This window comes from Hylaeus volcanicus, chromosome 3 (genome assembly GCF_026283585.1).
Source record: "Hylaeus volcanicus isolate JK05 chromosome 3, UHH_iyHylVolc1.0_haploid, whole genome shotgun sequence".
Classification (NCBI taxonomy): domain Eukaryota; kingdom Metazoa; phylum Arthropoda; class Insecta; order Hymenoptera; family Colletidae; genus Hylaeus; species Hylaeus volcanicus.
In genome coordinates this window covers 7,346,649-7,370,018 of record NC_071978.1, presented here as the reverse complement: position 1 = coordinate 7,370,018, position 23,370 = coordinate 7,346,649, and the positions used below count along the sequence as shown (strand labels likewise).

The 23,370-nt window shown below is 35.4% G+C and overlaps 1 protein-coding gene across 2 annotated transcripts in view; it reads right to left on the bottom strand.

The window, feature by feature from the left end:
• LOC128874129 (lachesin-like) overlaps positions 1 to 23,370 on the bottom strand; it is a 152,838-nt gene that overhangs the window by 76,780 nt on the left and 52,688 nt on the right. For both annotated transcript variants that reach the window (XM_054118488.1, XM_054118489.1), the window contains exon 2: positions 2,138 to 2,235. In XM_054118488.1, the coding sequence (XP_053974463.1) occupies positions 2,138 to 2,235 (98 nt within the window). The remainder of the gene's footprint in view (positions 1 to 2,137; positions 2,236 to 23,370) is intronic.

Below are 23,370 nucleotides of genomic sequence, written 5' to 3'. Positions count from 1 at the left end.
TTTCATTTTAATTAGCATATTGTATTTGTAATTGAACACATTTTTAAAATTAGAACAATTTTGGATATTACAAGTTTGACTCTGCATGTGTTCATTAAGGGGTTCCGAGAGGGTTGGAAACGTTAGGGTCTGCACAATTTCATTTACACCTACTACTGTTAGTTTACGCATCTGATAACCAGTGAAATAAACGTAGCGTTGTAACTACATATATAATACTTCCGATAAATATAATACTTTCTCCACTCAGCGCGATTGAACTTATGGAGGATAGTGTAGTCCCCGATCGCGGGGACGTTTCTATCTAGGAAACTATAACTCGTACCTTTGCGGTCATGGCGCGAAGGAGGACCAAGCTAAGAGGGTTAGCGAATCGAAGGGGGGCGCATTCTAAGAGGGATGTTCCGCCTCCGGAGGAAGGTGGAAAAGGGAAGGGAATAAAAAAGAATAGGCGGATAAAAAGTATTGGCGGAGGAAGGAAAAAGGGGGCCAAGAACCGCTTAACAAACTGCTGAACTCACACCCCGCGGGATTTTATTTCTGCTTAAATGGAGTTGCCGAGATACGCGTCGGATACGGATTCTCACCGAATCTCTGGCTCCGGGAGTTTATTTCCACCGTTTGTTAACCCCTCTCTATCTTTCGCTTTTTCGTACGTTCTATCCTTCGTGCTTTTGTGAAATTTTGTTTGGAAACTGATGAAACTGAACGCCGTTCAAGGTTACAACCGTGCAACTGTTCAACGGTCTTCCTACTTCGGCGCTCTTCGGTAAATGGGTCACCCTTGGGAATTTTTTGGGGGGGAAAAGTATATGTTGAACCTTCTTCGAATTTTTGCAGATGATTTTGTTGACTGCTTGACGGGGTTTAGGAATGTTTATAGTTGGGAAATTTGGGTATTTGTGGGTTATAAGTGCGAGGGAGAACTACTTAACTATGTCTGACTATTACTGGCTATTTCTACTTGTGCGTACCGATGCTTCTGTTATGTCTATGCTTCTGTAAGGCTTCTGTATTGTCTTCCTTTAATATACCTTTTAATTAACTCAAGTGATTATAATTAAAAAAGAAATGGTAACATTTTTGTTATACAATATCAAATGAATATCGACAGGTTTGAAGAAAACTATTGGGTAGCAAGCAATATTTCAATCTATAATTAATAAAGGCAGTATTTGAACGTCACCGTAATTTTTCCAAATAGAATTATGTGCTTTCTTGCTTTATCTTGGAAGCATTTATAATAAATATATGCAAGTAATTATAGAGAACTTTTGAAGGTCTGCATTTTTTTTTATCATGGCTGAGTGTAATAAATATTCATGAACGAAATAGGATGTTGATGGAGTACGAATTGTTCGAGACTTTCTACTTCTGAGAATTGGCATATTTCGACCATAATTTCTGTGTTTCTGTGTGTTATAACTACCATATTCGACCGAGACTAAATGTCCCAATAGTTGACGTGCACGTCGCAGCCATGTTGAATTTCCCACGAGACTATCCGGTCTGAGACCCCCAAACATTTTCTGAGAGGTTACTTAAAATGAAAGTTCTTCAAGAATTTAACGCTCTCATGTGATCCAGCGAAGGATGTACAACTAGTTCGATATGCGTCTAATCAAATTCTTTAAATTAGCGTTGAACTTTGATGAGGAGTGTTCCTCCACTATTCACTAATATTAAAATAAAATGTATATAGTATCCTACACAGGTGTATCTGCGGGACACAGCTAGTTTAAATATAAATGAATATTTAGAATTTGAAACAAAAATTAATTGCTGTAATAAAATTATAAATATCTGTAGCTACTAATATTGAGCTTATGTTGGTCTTTACAAAGGCACCAGCAATGTTAGTATAAAATAATCAAAATAAATATGAACACTTTGTATTTCCAAAACAGAAAATAATTTAAATTACCCATGACTCTTCACTATATTCTTGTATTCCCGTAATTATTCTGTTCTAGTCCTCAATTAAATTACGATGAGAAGTGTTCCGTTTCGCCCAAGGGCACACGCCGCTATTTATTCAAACTATCCGGCGCGTGTAATGCGTCGCATAGTAATTGCGGAGCGACCGCAGCGACGCGTGGAAATAGTGATGCTTGAGGGTGGCAAGAGGCGGTCTTACCTTGTATATTCCAAGATTTTCCACGATGCAGGTGAAAATGGCCTCGCGACCCACGGAGACCGTAAGGTTGTTCAACGGTTTGCCAAACCTTGGTGAATCTGCAACACGAAAGGTCCTCGACTTGAGTATCCAGTCACGGTGAACACTTTACATAACCGTGGTATACACACTCACCCCTCTGCTCGCTTACTTACTTACTTACTTACTTACTTACTTACGGCTACTTATGCTTATAACACAGCTACAGGCGCGCTAAAGTTTGCAAAGTACTCGAGAAACTCGGCGGTGAATGGGGCGAGTTAACGTAAGCAGGTCAAGCAGAGACTAAGCCTAACCTCTTTATATTTTCCGACAGAATCCTTATCCTACGGACTTCAGGAAGCGTGGTTCGATCATTGTGGAAGGCTCGTTTCATCTCGTACTCCCGTGGAAACGGAAGGCAGATGACACGTGACGCTTTAATCGTTTATTAGACTAAAAATTCGTTTAAAATTATTTTTATGATTTTTCCATGAAAAGAAATAATGATACTACAAATAAATATAATAAAGAGCGTGTCGTAATAAAAGTGAAACGAGTGGTCAGTTTTCTGCTTTTATTCTGTAATTCTAAATGAAATGCATACACATATACGAGACAGAGACATTATCCATATCCATAACATATCGTTAGCGTTAATTAAACATCACCGACGGTTTTAACGTTACCATACTCTTTAATATATATATTTATAGAATTATTGTATACAATTGTAAATGATACCTGTATCAGGAATGAACAATTTCCGTTTCTAACATGTATCATATAGAAGTCCCCGAAATTTAAAGTAATAAAGATTTTTACTCATTACAAAATTAATTAATATTTACAGCAAATATCAATAGGTAAATCTAAGCGTATAAGTTTAATTATGAAACTTTAAATTAATTCTCAAATAATATCGATTTCTAGACATTGAGACTAACTAAATTCTAATTTATTATCAACAATTCGTGGGGAAAAACGTATAATAAATAAACAGTAATAAATGAAAATAACACACGCCTCGTAATTAATAAGACAAAGGATCCATGACGGTATCTTCTTCGATGTCGTAACAAAGCGGTAGGATTAAATTCATCGAGTATCGGATGTATTCGTGACTCGTGACGAGTAATGACACTCATGTTAGGCTGGTAAACGGCAATTAAACCCTAATCGTGTTCTAAGGAAATATTGATCCACGTACCGGGCTCAGACACAATCTCAGACGCGAGCTAGCACCTCTAAACATTAATTTCCCGAATATACTCCAGCTGGCAGCGGTTTAGCACGTTTATGTTTCTCATTGGACTCAACGGCATCCATATTTCAATATCGTTAGCGTTAATTAAACATCACCGACGGTTTTCGTACTTCGAAAGAAGCATGAAAGTTGCGCCCGTTAATGAACTCCCGGTTGCAACTACCGAGGAGAATTAAGTTGCAGGTAATGTAACATCTTTGTTTAGACAAAGTATTTTCATTATTAAAGTCCTTTAAGAAATTAACGACGACAGATACCGGTAGGGACGGGGGGCTATATAAATATACACAACGAAATCCCTCTTACTGATTCCTTTTACTAAGCTTCACAAAGTGCAAACTCCTTATCAGGCACAGCAACTTCTAAAAGAACATCGACGAGCGTGCCAATTACGACTTCAATAACCCGTCTGAAATGGCGCACCAGCGTTTGGGAAACTGTGCAGACGAGTTTATCGCGAAAATGTTCGTACAGGTCATTCCAAACTCCAGATGGGAAATAAACTAAAATTATAATTTTCATTTTCACTAGATTATACCGTGAAATAATGTTGCAGCAATGCGTGTAATTTATGGAGCAAGCTGAATTGTTTACGTTTCGACCATCTAGAGTGTGGTTATTTTTAAAATAGTGTTACGATAATATGTCTGATAAATAAAAATAAGAATGATCCACGAAATGTAGGAAAACAATATGATATACAGTAAGGGTACTTTTGCTGGGGTACTCTTATTTTTATTTTTAAAGCTTATTATCTCAGTATAATCCTGAAGAGGATAACGTTCCAGGTGGTCGTAGCACAAACAACCTAACAAAGCACGTTTTGCGGTTGCCTTAACGTTCGACTAAATTACGTATACTTTCGACACACAATCTTGAAATTTACGATAATAAGGCGAGCGAGTGATGTATTATTAGTTTTTAATATTATATCGCTCTTATTATGCATAAATGGAAACACGTACGTGTACGTGTAGTATATGAAAATAAAGTGTAAATGGAATATGTGTGTGGGTAATAGGCGAGGTTAAAATGCTGTTATGAAACCTAACTGGCATTATGTATGAAAAATAACGTTCCATGATTAGCAAATGTTTACACAAAAAATACAACAAATGTAAACGGATATAACTGTTGGCTGAAGCCTGTTACCTTGAGTAATTATTTGATAAAAAAGGTTATTATTAAAAGTAATGAAAATTTAATTTCTGGTAAACTGAAATGTACGATGCGAGTTCATTTGTAAAACTGTCTGCAACACTTGAAGTTCGATAATATACATCATTCCTTATTAAAACATTTTTAATACAGAAACATTTCTGTTACATTTTAGAAGAGCAGAATTTTCCAATTGGTCGGATTCTTTTTTTAATTTCATTTCAATGTAGTAATCACGTTTCTCGATTTAATGGAAACCCCCATTGTTCCAGATTTAATTGTATGGTTATTATTCAATTTGTTGTATTTAACGTAGACAGAGCATCGGTCACGTTATCGATCAATCAATACTATTTTTGAAAAAACAGGAAACGCGAGTAATTGACGTTCGTGCGTAATCATAACAAATAGTGTTGACATCGCAACAACGAAAAATACATACCTCCCGGTCGATGAATCACTTTAAATTTAACGAATCGCGGCGTTCGAAGTTTGTAAATTGGGGGATAAAGGTTGATATTTTAATGATATCGGTGGAAGCACAATTTAGAATATGTGCCGACGCGTTGAATTGATTTTTAATACTGTTCCCTGGCCACCTTGTCCGTCGGTGAAATTTAAATTAGTTAAGTAACATTCGACCACTCAAACTGCGTCATTGCAATAATTACAGCGAACAAAGTTTTCGCGCGTTTATCCATAGAACTGCGATAGGGATTGGATTCATAATACGAACGTGCTTACCGTGTTATGCCTGGAATTAGGAATTTCAGCGCATCCGTCCTTGGGTATTTTCAATTTTCGCTTTTATGGTGGATTCCATATTCTAATTAGAACTGGCAGTTCTACTTTTGAATGGCGACAGATATATACATACATCGTGAAACAGCTCTATTGTAGCTTCATTTTCCTTTGTTTATTAAATTTGGGTACTTCTTCGATGTTTTTGCACATTTTAAGCTGAATCATTTGAAAATATCTAAAAGATTTCATTATTGTTAACAAATTCTAAATAGCTTGAACTTTATATTTTATATTTATATTCATATACGTAGGCCAATACGTGTCTCTTTAAACTTTTAAAAAGTTTGACAGATCATTTAAGGATCGAGTATGGAATATACATCTATATATATATATATATATATATATAAAATTTAAGCAGATTACAATATGTTAACAATAGTGTGTTAAAATCTGTCAGATATTTTCAAGTGAAACAATGTGTAGAATTTTCAAACATTCGTATTCTCTTATCTAAACTTTTTATATAAATATATATTATAAATTTTATATGTTTTTTTTGTATGAACAGTTTTTCCCAAATGATGTACGAAATTACATTTTCTCCCTCTTCCATAATATTCTGGATATATTTCTGAGAAAGATGATCCATTGACGAGTACTCGCATCCATTTTGAAGCAAACTTCCATGAATTCCGTTTAGCAAAGTATGACTAATATCCTGTTCTCGAGCAGAAACTTCCGAACAAATATTTTCCACGTTAATCGAAAGCTGTAAGAACAAGATCCAGCGATTTCCTGCATTCACTGTCGTCCATTAAACTGAATGGATGACCGTCGGGTTGACACATACATCCATTAGAATTAATTCCTTCATATGAATAGCCTACGTGTCCGTGGCTTTTTCAATTTCGTTGAAATTTCGAACTTCCACTGAAGGCTCTACTACTGAAGGTTCCTACTGTTGACTCTACTTTTTTGTTTACTCTATTCTACTTTAATAATGTATTGCCTGTACCATCTTCTATATTTTGTTCTTAACTTGTGTGACAAGTTTCTGACATTATTTGTGAAGATTCATGAAGAATTAATATGATTGAAAATGTTACAAGATATTTCATGTCTTCGATTAGTTATAACAATTCTGTTCGTTGACTCTTCCATATTAATTTGCTATAAACATTTTCAACATATACTCATCATACATAAATAAATTGTAATTGAAACATGCGCGTACAAAATAAATTCTTCGGGGGAATAATACCAAAATTATTTGATGAGCAACCTACTGTAAAATCGATATTCATCTAAAAAGCAACTATCTCTCAACTCTGTTATGAATAACATGGCCGTCAACTATCGATATACTTTCTGAACGTAGTTTATTTTCAATATTCGAATAACCGCTTCTAAATTTTCGAAATTGATAGTTTGATTGGGCGAGGTACACACTCGGATATTGCATTCGGTAGAAAAAACACGCGATAAAATTTTTTCTATCCTATAACCGGGTTTTTTCTTATTGGAATTTCTACAATATTCAATATTCCACGTACAGTTTATAGACACAAATGTTTATCGTAGTGCTGACAATAATAGACTGTACTTCTGTGGCAATTTCTTCAACGTATTATTTTACTGGGCTGTTATCGGCACTTATGGTTGAAAATAATTAAATATTATCTGTTTATGGAAAATATTTAGTCTCAGGATAGCAAATCACGCTACCGAAAGCTATTAGAGAAGCTCGAAATTTAATGCAAGGAAAGGTGAACTAAAATTATGAAATTACAAAAATTATGAAATTGATGTAGTAATAAATAGTAAATAAAAATTATAGAATTGATGATGGTAAGAATATTCATAGGTGAACATTTTTATTATTTTCATGACTTCTCTATACCAGCAAAGATCCATCCTTCTCGATTAAAATAAGAACGAGGCAAAATCCGTATGGTTAATATAATAGTTTCAACGTTAAAAATTTATTTTAGAAGGCAGTTTTTATTTGAAAAGTTAAAAAATGAGAACTTCGAGTGGCTGCAATTTTTAATAATTACTAGACTAATAAGATGAAACCTTAAAGACACCCTAATATCGCCTGGACTTCAACGTATTTGAAAAGCATATCGAGGCACAAAAATGATCGATTCGAATAGGAATGCCCCATAAACCTAATGCATACAGCGATGCTCCTTCAAGTGAAATGGTCAGAAATTCTGTAGGGTCCTAGCAGCTGCCTTCGTAAAAGCCATTATCTCCTAAAGAACCCGATTTGTGTAAAGCATTGTAACTCCTGTCTAAGTAGATGCCTACGCATATCATTGGGACCGTAAACGTGAATTCGAATTTCTGTAGCATGAAACACGCGATGAAAAGCACACGTCGCTACATTTTCGTGGATCTGTCGTTTCACCTGAAAACGTTTCGGAATATAATAATCGTCCCATTCGTTCCAAACATCCCCTAACTATCAAGCGCGCATATTGGGAAACGTCACCTAAAGGGTAGCGCGATACAAATCAACCAATTATCTCAGATTTGTGGATTGAGGACGCACGCGGAACGCATACGCTCATTTAGGAGGTAACGTATCATATACACGACAATTATGCAATGAGTGTACTCGTACATTGTCAGTCGATCTTGCACATTCTGATGTTATGGCTTGAGCTGCATCTGAATAATTGGATCCTCTGCGGCTGCGGGTAAGGTCATTGAATAATCCAGAGTTCCCACACCATTCCAGATCGTTGCCGGGAGTGTATTCCGTGTACCAAAATGACGGCAAAGGATTTCTAACAATTAGTCCACGCGTTTCTGAGAACTTCCTTACATTTAACTAAATAATTTCTTCAAATAATGTAATTTTAAATGTACGTAAATAATTAAACAGTTATTTTTTTCTTATCGTTTCGATTCATCGTCCTTGATTCCTCATTGGGATAAATTAATTTTTTAAGAGTAAACTCTTTTTTACAGATATTTTCATGTGGTAGTAATACATGCTTCGACGACAAGAATTAATCAATCATTATATACATTTAATTGAACCATGATAAACAAATTAATACTTCATTTAATTTTTATTTTTATGAAATAAATTGACGTTAAAATTTGTTCAGGGAAGAATACCATTTCCCATGAAATATCATATAAATATCAGAATATCATGTCTAACAAATACATTATAGCAACCAATATAAATATTATTTACATCTTTGTAAGAAATATAACAATTGACTACAATGTCGACAAACAACTGAAATTATTATCTAAAATGTAAACCAATGAAAATCTATCAACCTCTAAGAAATTTTTCAGTAGCCAGTAATTGCGTCTCGCTTCCTATCCAAATGGTTAATTAATTATCTCGCGAGTACGATAAGGTGTACTCGTGGAAAATGAGCGCGGAGATTTCCTCGAGCTGTTAGGCACACATAGACGCAAGGTTTGCATTTTTTTTCTTTCTCTCTCCTGAACTGAATCGAGTCTGAAACTGGTACGAATTTCCCTAAGCGAAAGGAGCTTTGTAAAATGCATTAATGTCCTCGCAAAGTTAGCGATTTATCCGGTTGAAAGAGGACAAAGAGATTCTCCGGATGCAGATTTGAAAATCCTTAGATATAATATTGAGAGAAATCCTTTGGTTTGTGAGGATTGAATAGGGGAGTGGAGGGCGCATGAAAGCGGGGGCTACTTATTTAATACAGCGGCGGCATTTAATTGCGGAAAATCGGATTTCCCTGTTACACTGAAAGGAATATTTCAACTAGTTTGTATAACCAGCTTCCCCCGTCGCATCGAGAAATTCATGCGCACTTGTTATCTTAATAAATCGCATTTTAATAGATTTATTATGTGCACACGGCTAGTCCTCGACGGAGGAAACTTGTTGCATAATTTCTGCGCTTTTCGAGGCAAAAAAAAACTGGCTAGTCGCTGTACGGGAAGCTCGTCGCACACACAGTCTCGTTTCAAGATGGCCGAACTATCCGCGTAGTTTGCGGTGCGTACTCGCTAAAGAGAAAAAAAAATGTTTGCGCAAGGTTCATAAATCAGAGCAACCAGGGATTTTCAATTTCAATAACGTTCGTTATCTATCCGCGGATCGATGAAAGATGGTCGAAACATCTGGAAACTTGTAGTTCTGGATGAATATAGTAAAAAGTGTTTGGTTAAGGTAGGTCCATAAATCAGGGTGACCGACGATGTTCAATTTCGATAATGTTCATTATCTATCAACGAGTCGAAAACAAATGAGTATTGGAGATTAAATATAAAAGATCTATGGATCGCTGATGGTTCATTATTGAATGAATAATGTACCATCGGAAGCCATTATTGATCGTTAATAAATCAAAAGCTAAGAAAGTGATGGCCGCGGGAGAATTATTGAAGATTGTTATAGACATAGATAATGGCTATTTACTCTGACGAGGTTCATTAACGTTCCTGTATCTAGTAAGTATTTTTACTCGTTTCGACGAATGCCATGAAGGTACATATTGTAAAAATTGCATTCAGGTTATCTGTTTAAGATCTAATGCGATGTGATGACAGGGTTTTGTCATCAGTAATTGATTTTATTAGTAATGTTATAAGATGAAGAAAACCTGAGATCAATTTTAATTTCTGCGATCATGACATTCTAATTATTATATTTAATATGATAGAAAATCATAGTTTCTACACTCCAATACAACTCACCTTTGATACTTGGACAGTTAATAAATTAAACTAACTTAATAATACTGCTCGATTGTTCACCTCTGAACCTTCAACAGACCTTATTTTCCACTGTTGTAAATCATATTATTAATTCCAGAAAAAAAATTACATTAACGACAGTAATTCACAACTGCAGTACCATAAGTTCTACAATCCAATATATGACTCCGTTAATACCTCGCCAAGCAACGTGCCAGGTAGCCTATTAAAGTTTACTTTTTTTCTTCGAGATCGCGGCTCTAAATGAACAGAAAGAAACACGAATGCCAGGACACAGCATTTTCTGTAACCCAGTGCAGACGAGGGGGCAGTTCACCGTTGAAGTATATCCGCACCATTAATTCCAACGCGTCGATTTGTCGTCGTAAATCGCACCTTCTTTAACACCGGCGAAAGTTTATATTCCATCCGCGACGGGGTCGATTTATCGTTACGAATCCTTCAACGATCGGAGAATTGTCACCGAAATGTGCAAATTTACCGTGCAGTAAACAAACGCCGTCGGGCCGAATCGATAAAGAGCCGTCATAATATCTCTGCGTGACTGGGACGATTCAGGAATATTTGCATTAGGTGTTTGTGCATAGATTTGCGACGCTGGTTATTGGAATAACCTCTGAAGTATTGATCAATGAAAAGATTCGTTGATGATACAATTAATGGCATGTGTCAAAATTGGTTGGAAAAGAGTTTTTTTTAAAGAAATTGAATCAACAAAATTCTACCTTGTTAAGTAGACAAAATTAAATACCAACCCTTTGTCACTTACTTTGGGATGTCTTAAGAAATTTGAATCAGTTACTGTACAATGTTAAATAACATAGAATAGAAATAATCCCAAAAATGTTTCTTTAAAGCTTCTACTTCAAAGGAAGTGTTGTAGATTAAAAGCTTCTCTCTAACCAGTATAGATCCTGTAGTAATTATCCTAAAGGGATGCCAGTCCGTAGTCCGCAATTTCTGTAACTTACTGTATCAGATATTCCGGAACATGAGCGGATGATTTTGCAAACACCCGTGCTCGACGTTGGAAAGGGCCGATGCACTTTGTGGCTCGTTACGCGAAATTGCTTCGTCCGATAAAAACGATTTCGCATGATGCTCAAATTCCGTTCATTTGGCGCTACGAAACCATTCATGGGGAGAATTAGTTAACCCTTTACAACCTCATATTTCTCCGAAATCGCATACCCATTATCAGCATTTCTAAAGTGTGATTTAATTCTATCATCATTATTTTGTTGCAAACATTAATTAAAATTTCTCTCGCCGAAGTGAGTACAGTTGGATAATAGTATTTATTGAAATTCATCGTTCAAATTTGAATCAAGCCAATTTCTATATTGACTGCGCCAAAAACAATTTGGCATAAACGGTGTCAACCCAATCATGAAATTCTTCAAGTGTAAAGTGATATTAATATAAAATTTACTATAATTAAGAAAAGTAGAAAATAAACGAAATGCAATATATATCTAATCAAAAATGTAATTTAGAATTTCATTTCTTATTGAAAATTAGTTTCTTATTAAACTACTTCTTATATTTTCTATTTTAAGAAGGTAATTTTTCGGTTAAAATGCATTCTCGATAATATTACGAAATTCCTTCTTTTCAAACCGAAACTGTATTTGTCGAGATAGGGAGATACTGATCCTTTCACAAAGGCGTGCAACGTTGCAAATCAATACAGCGATCGCTTAAATTCCTTCAAAGGTAATCGGGAGTCCTTTGAATCCGATTTATACAAATTGTAATTTTGAAATTGATGAAACTGGGTATCGAAATTAGTGCATCAATTACATTTAATTTTCTACTTATCCCTTCCTCTATTTCCCAATTTATTAAATATGGTCAAAGATTATTAATAAAATAAAAACCGATTCCGAAAAAAATGTCAGAAAACGGATAATATCTAAATACGTTTCCCGACGATACGAAATGTCCAACAAAAATGGTTGGACATATATTTGAAACACGTACTTTAATCAAAGTTTGTGGCTAGTTTCATTAAAAAATGTTAATTTACAGAGAAATTATGAGCATCCTTGTGTGACGCTGCTGGCTTTGACTCATCTGATTTAAATGAAATTACAATTTGTAGGAACGAGGTGGATGTCGCTAACGTTACACGTGTTATCGTCGCTATTATTTCGATACTGGTCTTAGCATTATAAGAAAGTATTCACAAGGCTGAACATTTCATAAAAATATAAATATCTTCAAAAGTAAACCCTTCAAAACCAAATTAAAATTATTACAAAATTGAAGCTTGATGGTTGTGTCTTGTAAGAGTACGAATGATATTTTTCTCAAAGAAGTATTTCAGTATTGTAATCCGTCCTGGGAGCGACGAATTCTCCCATCTGTCGTTACACGGTTCTGCTATCTTATTCTGATGTCAATGGGTGGATCATATTTAACTCAGGCGAACGTGCAGAGAGTACTCCCGCGTACAAGTATCTGTACTTCATATTTTTTTAGGAACAGATCAATACCTTTTATTTTCGGTTTCGAGCGAAGCGGTGTTCTTCGACGTCGAGGTCGCAGTCTATTGTTAGTATGAAACCCTGCAAATACGTAACGTGAAAATTTACTAGCTCATTTCCTCCGTGCTCCTTAAAGAGGCATCTAATCTGATGTCTGCTGAACCCGAGTGAACGGAAAACAAAAATTAGCACGCGAAGATGAAACGAATCGATAGTGCCCGCGTACTCGAAACGATACTAATTATTCCACAGGGGAATGAATGCGAAATTCATTCAGTGGCTCGCAGGAAATGATACGTTTTTAATTGAGTGCCTCAAACTCGTTACTTCGACGGCAAAATTCAATTCCTTTGTGCTCGGTAACCCACTTAACTGCTTCCTATCGTTCATCGGGGAAAAAAACGAATTACTTATTTACGTATAACATCTAGGACTTATTGTAGACAATAAAGGCAGAGGAGATGAACGAGACTTTCACTTCTCGAATGACTTTACCTCTTTAGATTAGAATTAAATGCTGCAAGTAAATCATTGTTAATAATAAGTGGATCTTTGTACAATACGAAATAGTACTGAGTATAGTATTCTGTCAAGACAAACATTGTGGACATGTTAAATAACACAATAATTGTTTTAATATGCAGAAATGCGTGGTATATCAAAATCAAGATTCCCTAACTTACAGAAATCCTGTACTATAGAGTACAAACAATCAATAAAATTAAAAAAACGATGGACTATTAGTTTTAGTATTAAGAAGCATTCATTATAAGAAGAAGAGCAACCAACAAAAATAACCATATTTAAACTTAGTATTCCTTAATTAAATTTTGCAGTTTTTATCTGTACTGAAGTACATTTTAAAAATTCCCTCCTGGTATACTTTATCCTAAGGAGTAAATGAAGTAAATGTATAGAACGTGAGAGTGAGAAGAGAACGACGTTGCATAACCTAACCCTCCACAGCGCGAATTACCAGTTAATGAACGTTAATTGCTAACACTACACATAGGTCATGGACGCATCCATTCATGCTAAACACTCTCAAGTACAAGTGCGCCTCCCATCTAGTTAAACACATCAACGTTTCTAAGAGATCTATTCACGAAGAATGATATCCGTCATAACAATGCACGAACTATTATCACGTCATTCCGCAGAGACTATTATTTCGCAAGGCTATTCTTTGCGGAAAAATAACAATACTTGGTGTTACTCGATGCAAACGTTAATTTTTTATTGAAAATGAAAAATTGTTTAACGAAATTAATATAGTTGTGCATTTGAAAATATACAGGGTGATCCTAGAAACTGGAACACGCAATAAATGCTCCACAAGCGAAAATACAAAAGTCTGATACTGGGGAAAGATTAAATCTTGCAGTGGCGACTCTAGTAATTATTTTTATTTAGTTGCAACTGCGTAAGTGCACTTGTACGTGTTATTTGAATTTAACCATGCATGCTTGCTGCGTAAGTCGATTCCTCTAATTACATTGCATACGGAATTTATTATCTAGAAGAAAGATTAATTTAAATTCTTCACATTTTTTTCGTTGATTTTAAGATTACATTGCCTTCCCTTTCTATATTTTTATATTGTTTTATAGTTTGTAGATCTGTAAATATTTTTCTAGTTGGACGTGACCGGCGATATTTCAAACATGATTACAAACGAATTTAACCTTTGATTCGTCAATGAATAAATCATTGCTTGTTTAGCTACGAAAAGATTACCGAACAATCGATTACGTTGGCGAAACGACGTCTTTGTAAAAGATAGATGAATGTGAAAATTTTGTCGTCGGCCTTAACGAAGGATAACTGACACTAAAAGCCAGCATTCACTACCAAATAAAAAGTCTTGATCTATTACTTTTTACAAATTCTCTTTCAATTAAAAAATTAAGTTGGTATGTTGTACAAAAATGTGTTAAGCCAACTTACTAATGTAATATTAAAAAGTGTTATTCTCAGGAAACTTCTGTTTTCTCAATACTTTTAATAATTCAATTAACATCTAACATATTTTTATATTATTGCAATTCATCATACCCGTTCATAGTCCTGTGACTCCATGCGCGCGCAAAATTTTGATTGCTTACATCTCGGTAACGAATGATCCAATTGAAAAAAGGTAAAAGACTTTTCTTTTCCTTTGTACATCAGTAATCGATCTTGGTAGGTCTTTCATTTTTATTATTATTCTATATAGTAATATCAAGGAAGCCATGCCAACGTAACATCAAATCTGCACTTCCTGCTAGAATTTTAAAGTTGAGATGCACTGAGTAGTAGATACTTACAAGCATTTGTTAGTTGTTTATCAGGCTCTAGACGCCTAAAGAAATTTATTTATGTCTTTGACAAGAATTACGTTAGCTTTCGTTTACCGTTTGGCATTATATTTCTTTCATATCTGAAATAATTTTAAATATGGAAGAATCTCACTCGTGGAATGGCCAGATAAAGACACGTGAATCAATATAATCGAGAGGAATCGTTAGATCGGGGACCGGGGTATTTCGCTGGCTCGCGTTCATAATCCGGAGGAGTCCTGCGAATATATCTAGATTTGTAATCTGCAGCTTGACCCGAGCTCTATGCAAATCCAAGCGGGGTGAATGAAGCGAACAGAGGCGAAGAGAAAGGATACAGGGAACGGAAAGGCAGAGGGTGAAACGAGTTTCGAATCCCGGCACGTCCACGTATTACCATTGATGGAGGCCCTGGCTCTCCTTTGAAAATAAACGTAACGATTCTATCTAAGATCGAGGGATCAATACTCGCCTCGATGACCCGTAAAACGGCAAATCCCGAAGCGCAACCGAACCATTTCTGGAATTATGCACATGACCAATACATGCGTCCGTGTCTTAATCTGCCTGAACGAATTTGGAAAAATGAGAGGAGATTGGACAGAAAACTGGCACCAATAGTGTCACGAACGTCTAAGAAGTTTGCGTCGTTTACCGTAGCCGGAAATAGACACGATGGTTTCCAAACGGAAATCTTGCCTTCTAGAAGTACGTAATCAAATTATTGTTCCGCGAACTGTCCGTTCAATTCTATACCGAAAATATTTCTTGAAAACGATACACTGCCGTCTGAAATATTGAATTAAACTTCCAAACTCGATATTGAAATAAACTTCTATGCAAAATATATCATTGATTTTTCGAATATGAGAATTTTTTTAATATTGTTCACAAAGTACGATGTTAACACATTTCGTATTATATAATTGATCACTGATGTAAATTTAATATAAAGACTTCATACTTTGGGAATTCAAGAATTGTTTACTAGCATATTTTTAACTTCACAGAACAATATGAATGACATAAACGGCATTATTTAATATAATAATTACTACATAAAAGAATAGGGAACTATATTGTACAATGAAGCTTAAAATTATTGATGGATTATCATTCATTACTAAATATTAATCAATCGGAAATTTTCACTTTGATAAAATCTACTGATTAATTATGAAGATAAAACTAATCTGAAACAGTACACTAAAATTATTCTTTTTGGCTCAGGAACTCAATTAAAAAATGATCAATAAAATACATTAAAATAGAAAACACCGATAAGGCTGATCCAGCAAATCTTTGATCGCCGCTGGTAGTAAAGAGCTTAAAGCCAACTCCTGACAGCGTGCTAACGATGGTTGATTTTTTCCAACGCGGTGGTTAGCTTGAGTGACCACCTGGATAATGTCTATTCAAGCACAGTGGTTAGCATCAGTAACCACTTTCTTCGACAATATGCCTCATACACGTTCATACCACCTTGCAAGAGTGTATTTTCATTGTGGTAATTAACTACTTTCATTTTTTAAAGAATAGTAATAGATTAAAAATCAGTAGAACATGTTTCAAGTTCTTATAAATTAAATATATTAATTTTTGGGCCTATAAGTTTACAATATAAAATTCAACCAATATAACAAATAAATTACAACCGAAGATTATATTTATAAATATATTTATAAATTCAACGTGTATTGATCAATAAATAAACGACTCGAGCTACGGTGAACTTAATTCCATCGAAGCAACAACAGCAATCGTGTCACTAATGAAATATTCTACCGTCTATATGGGAAGTAAAATCAATTGAGTGTTCCACGTCTTATTTTATCCTACATACATCATTCACCAGGATGACATATTCCTTGTCACGAAATTGAATGAATTTCCGATATCTGACGGTGAGAGCAAAGGAACTTAAGTAATATGTACAATCACTGTAACATATTTAGTTTATAAATCGACGAAATAACATTTCATTTACCGTAGTGCCCGAGAATATAAAAATACTCGTAATTCCAGACAGCTAAGTAACAGCGCGGGTATAACTTGAACTCGTGCCAAGTTTCAAAGCGCATCGAGGGGATCAACGCGCGTTGATTTACAGGCATTTCTGCTTCATATCTCGGGTCGTCTGGTTCAAACTTTTCCAGTTTCTCTGATAACCATATTTAATATGCCTTTTCTTAGAATAATACTTTATGTAGCGTTTTCTTAATATTTGGTGTTTGGTACCTTATACCTTATTAAACTTCTGTATATTAAAACTGTAATGATTAACAGGTAACACGTACTGTCTTCTTAAATTATGTCTATAGAAGCAGAAAAATAATTTTTGTTATGAAAGGTTAAAGATACTAATTGTTTATTTATATTCTAAATATGACTTGCAACGAATAGGGAGATGTTTTTAAAATTTCACTAAATTAAATATCATTTTGAATCATAATGTGTCTAATAATCAATTCGAAAGCATTTCAACTTCTCATCATATGTACATTGTATATATTCATATTAAATACATACAGAGTAATAATTAATCAAACACTTTTCAACATAACTAAATAATCTAAAGAGTTTCAATTTAAGCATCCTCCCACTGCTATAATTTACGTTCAAAATCCAATCAAATAATAATTTAGTTCACGAAGAATTAATTCTACGTTCTTCATTTCTATAATATGGCCAGCCAACACGTAGCAAATGATTTTCTGTCGTGGCTTGCAAAACATTCGAAGAGACGTGTCGTCGATTTTGCGTGTCGTCGGGTCGCACGAATTATTGTCGCGTGATAGAAACTCGCCCAACGGTGACTGCAAGGTTCGTTGATATTATCTGTCACTCTGACGTTCTCTATAAAAAGGATGCCGGATCTCCCGTCTACCTGCGGAATCTAATCTGGCCTCGGCGCATTAACATCAGAATTAACGAGACCTTCGTTTCGATCTCTCTTACCCACGTGCTCCTTGTACCGTAACAATTGCGGCTTTACTGGCGCCACTAAGAGAAAATCGTAATTACCAACGCAAGCTCCTGCTGCTGCCTTTAGAAACCCTTTTCGTTGCACGGGGAATTGGCTTGGACAATCGTTTAGGACAGAGATTCTCAACAGGGCCACATGGTCCCGAGGTAACCTATTGGGGAACGACACTGTGGTCCACGTTAAATAAATAAATACATAGCACGACACTGAAAGAGCAAATTGTTTTGACAGCTTGATTTTAAAGGTGTACTCTAATCTGGCTACTTTTGGAATTTTATAAAATGAGAACTGTTTTGAATATGAATTCGAAACTTTGCACTGTTATTGATAATATATCTTGTCGAATTATGTTAATTATTTCATGGAATAATGTATAATAGCTTCAAAGATATAAGTTATTGTATATGTACAGTACCCTTCATGGTCTATTTTGTAGTAGTAAGGTATTATCAAACATTAATTGTTCTATGTTACCTCCACACGTGATTTTCAAGTTTCATTAATTAAAATAGAATCTTACATAGCTTGCAGAATTGAAATAAATAAAAGTTCAAATAAAATTCTATTAATCTGTAAAATGAATTTCATTTTCGCACGTCTTTATTTCTCACGGCAGCCTACTCATTAAGCCCGAAACGTCGAATAAAACTTTCTGTAATTTTGCTCTTTAGTACCAATAAAAAAACCACATTCACACTAACTCCGTATGAAAGTAATTTCAGTTTACACACGCTTACAAGTTTTCTAGTTAGAGTTCCAATTAGGAATGAGGTACTAACTACCGCGAAGTTTTTTATAATATCGTTAACAGGATTTGTTAAGATATGAACTGCGTACCATCTAAGGGTACAGAATGTGGATCAATGTTTAATAATAAAGCTATACTTACTTTCAATTTATTTACGTAAACGTTCAATACGTTGTTGTGGTCTATACGTATCGCATCGTAAGTGTTATAGAGAGAAAGAATTTTTATAATAGCATTAAAGTCTTTGTCCTTTAATCCGAAAGTATAACAATGAACCTTCGAGAGCTCGATTATCGAAAATTGGAAGTATCGACACGATCCTTCTCGTGCAGCGATTAAATGAATTTTCAAATTTTCAACTGCAACGTGCCAGATGCTACTGTCAATATAATCGATTTCAGTACTCGATTCTAAAAATGACAGAAAATCAAAGAACTCCATTACGATTGGTATGTATGATTGCAAAAAGTTATCCTTTCATCACGGACGATCTGGGAAATTGAAACGCGTATCTGACTCATCCACTAAGAAAAATTGGGTAAAAAATTATTCTACAAAATAGTTAAACGAAAAAACAGTAATTTGGTTTTGTGGTCGACTGTAACAAGATAGAAGCAAGTTACTTACATGTATGAAATAGTTGTAGCTTTTAAATGAAATTATACATGCTAAAATGAATGAAATTTATTATTTTTCACTAGGTAATTATTCTAATATTCTCAAAGTAGAGAACGAAATAATGAAATTAATTTTATTTTCATCTTTTCGAAACTTTCGGAATAAAGGAACCAGACAGGCGCGAAAATGCGCGAAATATCTTTTCAATTTTGAGGGGAAGAAAACGTGAACATAACACTTCATCCCCTGTCCGTAGAACGATAGGAATTCAATGGGACCTTTATACACCCCGAGAAGTGACTCGATCGGTAGCAGTTATATAAATAGTATCCGTCTAAATTGGAAAACAATCTCGGTTGGCGTGATTCCTTTCGCGCGTGGAGAAACCGCGTCCCGGAAGCAGTAGGGCAAGACGAAGGTAGTCTCTCAGGTTTACGTGCGGCGAATTGCACTGAGGGCGTCCAGGGAAATATCTGAAGAATGCGCCACCAACATACGTTTTGCCGGTAGAATTTTAAAGCGAGGATAATTATGTCGTTGTCAAACAAATACCGTACATCGAGCTTGGTGTAAACGCTACACCTGCATTCGGACGCGTCGAAACGGCAATGAAACGTGATAATTAGAGCCAGACGAGTTACTCGACAAAGTTCCATGTAAATAATTACATTAATATTGCACGCAACCGTTGAATATTTTGCTCGAACCTGTCGCGACGCGTGAAATATTCGTGACGCATAAAACGGACGGATATATCCTCGAAAAATCTGATTAGTGAGAATTAATTATGAAATGGATACTTTTAATTTAGGTTCTTGAGATGATGTTTTAAAATTTAAAATGTAGAATAATATAATAATATGTATATTTTAACTGGGCATAACTTGAAATAAAACTGAAATAACATGAAAGATGTATAACATTACTTACATATAAAATGACTAGTGGAATACAAATAAGTTCATCCTAGTAGAGTCTTAGACATTTCTTTGTATCTTCAAATAAAATGACTGTTTTATTAACATGTTTGTTCCCTTCTCACATAACTCTTTCCACATTATAAACACGTCCTTTACCACCGTGGTCCAGAATCATAGCGATAAATGGATCACGTTCTCCCCAGCTTAATCTTCTATCAACATTAATTCTCCAGAAGAGACCAATTACTATAGAATGTCACGTAGAGTATCCCAAACACAGAGGTATATTGCATTCTCTCATAGGCGCTTCCTGTTTTTCGTGGGAGCCTTAATGAAGCTCATCCCTCGCAAATGAAAATACGAGGTGTTCTCTAGGCTACCCCGATCAGCCCTATCGTCGGCCTTGTCGAGCCCGAAACCATTTCAACCGTGCGAATTAAGACAATCGACCATCCATCGTGGTCCACGATCCTCCTACTCCAAGCTAGATCTTTCGAAATTATTTTATCACCACTTTCCGCGGATTTCTGTTGTTCAATTTCTCGCGCTGCCGCCTAATTCCTCGATAACGGAGGAGGCATCGAGCTCGTTTGCGGAATAACAATGACTGGTCCCCCAGAACTCAAGCGGAGGCACGTTTAGCGATTAAATTACTACAAAGCTCGATTCCATTAACCTTTCTGACGAAAAACTGTCCCCTCGATAAACGAAAACACCGACAAGATTTAATTCAGCGCCGCAAACGACGAATTCGTTACTCGATGAGCTTTTACTTTCATTAGAGTGATTTCCTAAATGAATTAAAATATCATATTATTGTACCTACTGCATATTAATTTAATATAAAATCACGGGTACTTACTATTATTTTATTAACAATGTAAAATTAAACACATTCGTGCAAGCCATTGAATATATTCAGGAATTGAATAGATGGAAAAGAAATCAGGGTGCTTCATCTATTTTTGATTACAGACTTGAGTATTGGAAACCCATGAAACAAAAATGTTGGGTGTTGTTTTTAATATGAATTTAAGTACATAAATATATTGTCAAATAAATTAGAAACAGAATTAATTTAAAATGTGTAGATCTATTCTATAGTCTTCGGGATCAAGATCCACGTAGTATCATGCCGTAGACAGGACTTTCTACTAGACACGTCGACATTCATCATCGTTCGGGATACAGAACTTTAATCTTGTCTGGGCTTATAATTTAGAAGAGTTTGAACAATCTGCATTACTCTATTTCCGACTACTAATATTTCATTTTCTGACACGTATCTCGTTATTCCGACTAATTCTATTTTATCGTCTTTTACACTCTTCTTGGATCATTCTGTCGATTTTTTCGTATCTTTTTATTACACCAGAGTTGAAACGTAGTATTATGGGTTTACCATTAACCAATACAGTTGGGAGTGCTGACTAATAAAACCAAACCGGATTACCTTACGTAATTAGAACAACAAACACAGCAGATAAACTTTCGAATTATTACTCGCAGATACAGACTAGATGATTCGACATGAATTAACTAACATACATCTAAATTCTGCACAAGGTAAACAATTATTAATTATACAGTTCAAATATGCAGTAGGTAAATATTAGCTAACCAGTTGCACATAGTTCTGTCATTAACAATGGATTAGAGCATGATTATATATTAGCCTCTCACGTCTGGTTTCTCCTGGTTATAGTCTGACTAAAATCCAGATCCAACCTAACCTACCCAAGTATATCGTTACCTTCTTGTCCTACGAGCACACTGCGCCTAAATCGTTATTAACCCTCCATTACATAGTGTGCTCGATCGGGAACTTAATAGAAACAATCCCTGTGAAGTTCACCGTGGAAATTTCACAGGATTTGCACGTGATGTTAGGTTATGGAGACACCCGATACCTCTGGAGATTCAGCCGCATATCGATTAGCTGTTAATTCATTCATGGAGATATTAATAACCACGATATAATTTCATCTTTGAAACATAAAATTCATTGAGGAAATTTCAGGATATTTTTTATAAATACCCCTTTTAATTATGCACAATCATCCACTTATCGATTAGCTCGAACGGGTATTAATCCATCGAACGTATAAATAACGAAGGTACGATTCCTTCGTCGAAAGCTCACTGTTAAAGTGTCACAGATAAATTTATTGACTCAGACACTGTTCGAATAAGTCGAACAATTTATTATATATCAACAATTAGGATATAATTTTCTCTTTAAACATAAAAATATTTAAGAAATAATTTATTTCCTAAACGATAACATAAAATTCGTTCTACATAAGATGATAATTTAGGAAAGCTTTCTAATACTATTTTCTTCGAATAAAGGAGCATATTCGTCGAATACCTAACCTGTCAATTAACTAAGTTAATTAATTCATGAGTATAAAAATATTCTAAGAAATAATTTATTTCTTAAGTGATAAAATAGAATTCGTACAATAATAGAATGAAATTTAGCAAAGCTTTTCAATACCATCTTCATAAACACGAGTTCCTCGAAAATCATATATGGTTTATGTCCTCGAGTGCTCGATCCAGGTAAAACGATTTCCAAACAACGCGCTCGAGAGTTTCCGATTATTAAGCGCAAGTCGAACTCCGTGCCATCGCTGTTCACCGTACATTAGCCCAAGGCTGATGTATAAAGCGGGCGAGAGTAGCAGAGGAATTGATTAAGCATAAGTTCGTGGCGACAGAAGGCTGGAAATGCGTGCGTGCACACGGTGACAGAGATCCGCGGCCGAACCGTGTATCGGCGACGCAAATCAGATTAATTAGTGAATACACTGACTAACGCAGCGAGGCACGAAGCCTCGCTTTGATAAGGTCTCGGAGTCGAGAGGTCGAGAGTCACTCCTTGAATGACCGTGATACGAGAATGGGAAAGGCTACACTCGACAGAGAGAACAATTCACGAATCTGATGGCATTAAACAAGGCAGTTCGTGCCCCATACAAAAGGCGAGACTTTGATCCTAATCCGGCTGGGGTTCTAAGCTGTCGACGACCTAATTGAGTTCAGTAGGGTCCACCGCGCGCCAATGACTGGAAATTCATATCGAGCCTACAAAGTGCTACACGGTCACCGGGTCAGTTCGTCGAACTATCAAATTACAAACGTATTTCGCCTATGGGTATCTTTTTAGAGGTGCAGCTTGGAAAATGGCGTTTTCTATGCGAGGAAATTAACCTCTTCACGCCCTTGGCTAC